At 45.1% G+C, this 5,000-nt stretch overlaps 1 protein-coding gene across 1 annotated transcript in view; it reads left to right on the top strand.

The window, feature by feature from the left end:
• LOC125043553 (innexin inx2-like) overlaps positions 1-3,767 on the top strand; it is a 9,924-nt gene extending 6,157 nt beyond the window's left edge. Inside the window, exon 3 of the mRNA XM_047639726.1 lies at positions 1,992-3,767. Within this exon, the coding sequence (XP_047495682.1) occupies positions 1,992-3,144 (1,153 nt within the window). The 3' untranslated portion in view covers positions 3,145-3,767. The remainder of the gene's footprint in view (positions 1-1,991) is intronic.
• The last annotated feature ends 1,233 nt before the right edge of the window (positions 3,768-5,000 follow it).

The following is a 5,000-nucleotide window of genomic DNA, read 5'->3' as shown; positions in this document are numbered from 1 at the left end:
AGGAGGATGAGGAGAAGGAAGAAAGGGATGGAGGAGGAGGAAGGGGGTGGGAGAAAAGGAGGAAAAGGGGGAAGAGGTGGAGTAGGGGAAGAACGAAGAGGATGAGGAAAAGAAGAAGAGGAAGAAGAATCCAAAGAAAGAGGAGCAGCTAGAGGGAAAGAAGCTAGAAATCGAAATAAAAGTAAAAACAGCAAAAGGAAGAGAAGGAAGAAAGAAGGAAAAAGAAGTCAAGATGAAAGTGGAGGCGAAGGAGACGCCTCCGTTTTCTTTCAGTTCTTTGTCCCGTTTTCTATGGAATCTCAATGGCGCTTTTGCACGTGTAAAAGAGTGTCTTTGAATGCCTTGTTACTTGCCCTCGGCCTCTCAAGAGTCACCCGAAAGGAGGGAGGAGGAGAGGGAGAAGGAGGACGAAGAGGAAGGCAGCAACGCGAGAGAGAAGACGGGAGAAACAGAAGGAGGAGGAACAGCACACAAGAAAAGTAGTGATGCACAGAATGAAGAATCGAAAGAAAAGGAAGGGAGTGTTGACCGAAGGATGCGAAGGAGGAGGGAGGATATTGAGTGATAATAATAAGAAAATAAAGCGAGTAAAAATAGGAGGGGCTAATCGTAGAACGAGAAGCGAGGGAAATGGAGTTAGAGATGAGGGTGTGTTCAGGGAGGGGGGTGGGGTAGAGAAGAGGGGGGGAGGTGCTTACTGAGAAGGAGGGAGTGGAGAGGGGAAGAAGGGAGAGGAAAGAAAAGGAGAGGGGACGAGAAAGAAGGAGAGATAGATGTTTAAGGGAGAAGGGAGAGGGGAAAGAGGGAGGAAGATGTTTAAGGGGGGAGAAGAGGGGAGGGAAAGGAGGGAAGGAAAGGAGGGAGGGAGGTGTTTCCGGGGAAGGGGAGGGAAGGAAAGGACAAGGGAAGAGAGGATGAGGGAGAGAAGTGTTTCCGGGGAAGGAGAGGGGAAGAGAAAGACGGAGGGGGGTGGGGGAGGGCAAAGGGAGGGGAGGGGGTATTGCGGAAGAGGTTGGTACATTAAGCATCACAAGACACACGTGTTGGGCGCATCTCGGCTTTGTCTCTCCTGTCTCTTTCCTCCTTTCTCTTTTTTATTTTCTCTATTTTTTTCTCATTTTCTCTTTTTTCTCATTTTCTCTCTTTTTTCTCTTTTCATATCCCTTTCTCTGCCTCTTCGCTTTCTTTTTCTCTTTTTGTTCCTTTTCTTCTCTTTTACAGTTCATTTTATAAACTTGTTTTTGATTGTTCTTGTTTTTCTTCTCTCTCTCTCTCTCTCTCTCTCTCTCTCTCTCTCTCTCTCTCTCTCTCTCTCTCTCTCTCTCTCTCTCTCTCTCTCCTCCTCCTCCATCTTCAACTTTCCTTCCATTCATATCTATTTTATTGACGTTTTTCCTCAAGTACCATTTCTGTAAGCAGGTTTCCCCTCCATGCCTGTTACCAGCGAGTGATTATCGTATCAATAAGGTTCATTTTCTTCGGTTGATTTATGTCTCCATGATCATTATCGTCAAAAAGGGAGGTCAAAGGTCAGTCGCTAATGAAAACACATGTTCAGTCGGTAACGCACATCGCGGTTAAGAAATGCGTTTTCTTTGGGGGTGAAGAGGGTGAGGGGAGGCTATTGCAAATGAGAGACGGGACGATTCGGAGGGAAAATTATCAGTTCCGGGTGTTATGATTGTAGTTGTGTAGTGTTGATGCTTGTTGGCTCGGTCGATTGTTGATGAATTGATCTCTTGTTTTAATCTCTCTCTCAGTATTAGTCTCTGTCTCTCTCTCTCTCTCTCTCTCTCTCTCTCTCTCTCTCTCTCTCTCTCTCTCTCTCTCTCTCTCTCTCTCTCTCTCTCTCTCTCTCTCGCCACTTTTAGTATCTCCGCCCTCTCAATCCTCCGCCCTTTTCTCTTCCTTCTCCCGCCTTCTGAGAACGTATTTTCTCAGGGCGTGCCGGGGCATAGCGCAGCCACCTAATTCTCGCCGTTTACTTCCAGGTATTATCGTGATGTCATCAGTTGTGTCTCGCACTTCAACGCCGAAACGCAAGTCCGACTCGACTACATCAATATCTGCCTCTCGTACCCCTACGTCGAGGACAGCGGCTCGAGGCGCTACCTTCTCTTCTACCGGTGGATCTCGTGGTCGCTGCTGGTGCTCGCCGGCATCTATTACATCCCGCGGAAGATGTCCAAGAACTTGGACAACTCCAAGTGCAAGAAGCTCCTGGAGGACCTGGCGGCCAACTCGAGCCGCTACGATCAGGCGGAGCGCGAGCTGGTCGACCGAGCCTCGGGCTACATCCTGTTCAACCTCAAGACGCACAACGGCCTCTACTGGAAGTTCCTCTCCGTCAACATAGTGGCGCTGTTCGTGGACGTGTTCGCCATGCAGTACCTGGACTTCATCCTGCAGGGCCGCTTCATCCAGTACGGCTTCAACTCGTACCCGTTCAACAGGGACCCGCGCAACTTCACCGACTACATGTCCCAGACGTTCCCGCCGTTCGCGTCGTGCGAGCTCTCCATCGAGAACCAGCTGGTAAACAAGCGGACGGAGGTTTTCGGTTGCCACCTCACCATCATGGAGCTCTACGAAAAGGTGTTCCTCGGCCTGTGGCTCTGGCTCATCATGCTCACCCTCACCACCTGCTGCTACCTGATCTTCCTGGGCCTCATGTGGCTGCCGAGGATGCAGCAGTACCTCCTGCGCACAGCCAAGCCGGGCCACACCAACAGCAAGATGGGCAGCGTCATCGAGGACGCGATCAAGAACTGCAAGATCGGCGACGTGTACCTGCTGTACCGCGTAAAGCAGCACCTGAGCCACGCGCGTTTCTACGAGCTCTTAGCGCGCGTGTCGAGCCCCAACCCGTACGCCAAGCCCGTGCCCGGCGCCCCCGAGCTCGAGAAGGGCAAGGGCGGCCCGCAGGACATGGGCAAGCAGCAGCCCATACCCGACACCCTCCGCAACCGCGCGCCCGCCATGCCCCAGGCGCCGCAGATGAACCAGAACTTCTACCACCAGCTGCTGGCCAACCCCATGATGGCCCGGCCGCCGCACCCGCAGGCCATGCCGCCCGGCCAGCAGGCCCTGCCGCCGCAGCCGCAGCCCAACAACAAGGACGCGACCAAAATCTTAGTCGACTAGTCACCGCGCAGGTCTTGCTAGCCCGTGGGTTGTGCCATACCTTAGACAGAAACAAAAAGAAAATAGAAAATAGCACTACTTAAAAATAGCAGAAAACTTAAAGACAAGGAAGCGCAAGGTGTCGGTAACAGCAAGAATCCTAGTCATTAGGCGCAGCGAATTGTCTCCCGACGCAGCCCAAGATTTCTCCTCTCATCTTGCCAACTGAGTGTGCACCTGAATTTCTTTATATTGTGTGTGATATTTAGGTTTCAATTGAAGTCTTTCGGAAATGGAAAGGCGTTCCTGAATGACGTGCAGGCTTGCTAGCGACGCGGCTGTCAAGACACCGGGCTTTGGATCTGACGAAGGAAGGGCCAAGCCGGGACCCAGTTATATAGGCCTACAATGTTGTTTTTCAATTCCGTTTTTAGGTTTTAAAACAATTTTGAGACTTTTTATTAATCCTATTTAAAATTTCTCTTAACGATGTATCCAGTTTTAAAGTCTCGTTTTATTAAATTGTATTCATACTTTGTGAACCTACAGTATATGTACGCATTTGAAGCCAGGTTTGGGAGAAGCTTTATATATATATTATATATATATATATATATATATATATATATATATATATATATATATATATATATATATATAACGTTCCTTAACACTAAGGTCGCATTTTCTATTTTTATTCTTTTATAATTATTGTTATCACTATCATTATTATCATTCAGTTATTGTTATGGTTATTATTATAATCATTAACCTCTTTGTTATTATTATTATTATTGTCATTTTTTAATTATTTTTATTATTTTATCATCATCATTTGTAGACGAATTTGGTTTTATTCTGATCAAGTTCATGACATTTATGACACTGTGCAAACATGGTGTGCTGGACACTCATGGCATTTAAGAAAAAAACAAACAAAAAAAACAAGAAAAAAAAGTTCCTGTAATTACCCCTTCCCCCCTTCACCCCCCCCTCTACCCCCCCCCCCCTATCTGGGGTCAAGTTTTTGGGCATTACTGATAATAATAGTAATATCAAAAATGGCTATTCGTATTTCCTAATTGCGATGCTTTATCCACATTGGAATATATTACCAAATTGTATACAGTGATGTCACTGATTTAAAAAAGAAAAAAGAAAAAAAAAATATGTTTTGGAATATAAAGTCGACAGGTTAAAAAAAAAAAACGAATCATTTTTTTTTTTTCTTCTAAAATTGACCCCCACTCTTGCTTTTTTTTTGTACCACTGCATACTAATGGCATTTATTTAATTAAAAAAAGAGACATTCCCCTTTCCTCATTATCAAAAAAATAAAAAAAATCATATTATTTTCCTATCCGCCCAAAGCTTGCATTTTTTTTTATATAGATTTATTATTAGAATTTTTTATTTTACCTTTTTATATATATATATTTTTTTTTTTGGTTAACGCCGCCTAAAATGTAAGAAGCTTTGTTGACGATTTTATTTTTCTTTAAAAATTGCGCCCTGCTCCCTCCCTCCTTCCCCCCTCTCTCCTCCTTGCAAGCTACCCCCCTTGCTCCCCTCCCCTCCCCCCCTCTCCTTCCACCCTTCCTTCAACCCCCCCCCCCCCCGACCTTAGCATCTCGCGGTGCAGTCAACCTCACTTTGCTGTTTTTAGGGTTAGCATTCCAATAATTATGTGATATTTTAGGTATAAGTGTGTTTTTTTATTATTAATTTGTTTGTTTGTAATACTTTTTATGTGTTACCTACTTTGAGTATAATGAAACTTGTTGAAAAGTATATTGTCTTTTGTATTCAACCCTTTTCACCTGATCCGTAAATATATATATATATATATATATATATATATATATATATATATATAT

The sequence above is a fragment of the Penaeus chinensis genome, chromosome 34, assembly GCF_019202785.1.
Source record: "Penaeus chinensis breed Huanghai No. 1 chromosome 34, ASM1920278v2, whole genome shotgun sequence".
In the NCBI taxonomy this organism is placed as follows: Eukaryota; Metazoa; Arthropoda; class Malacostraca; order Decapoda; family Penaeidae; genus Penaeus; species Penaeus chinensis.
The sequence above is the reverse complement of the archived record's forward strand: the minus strand, read 5'-3'. Positions and strand labels throughout refer to the sequence as shown.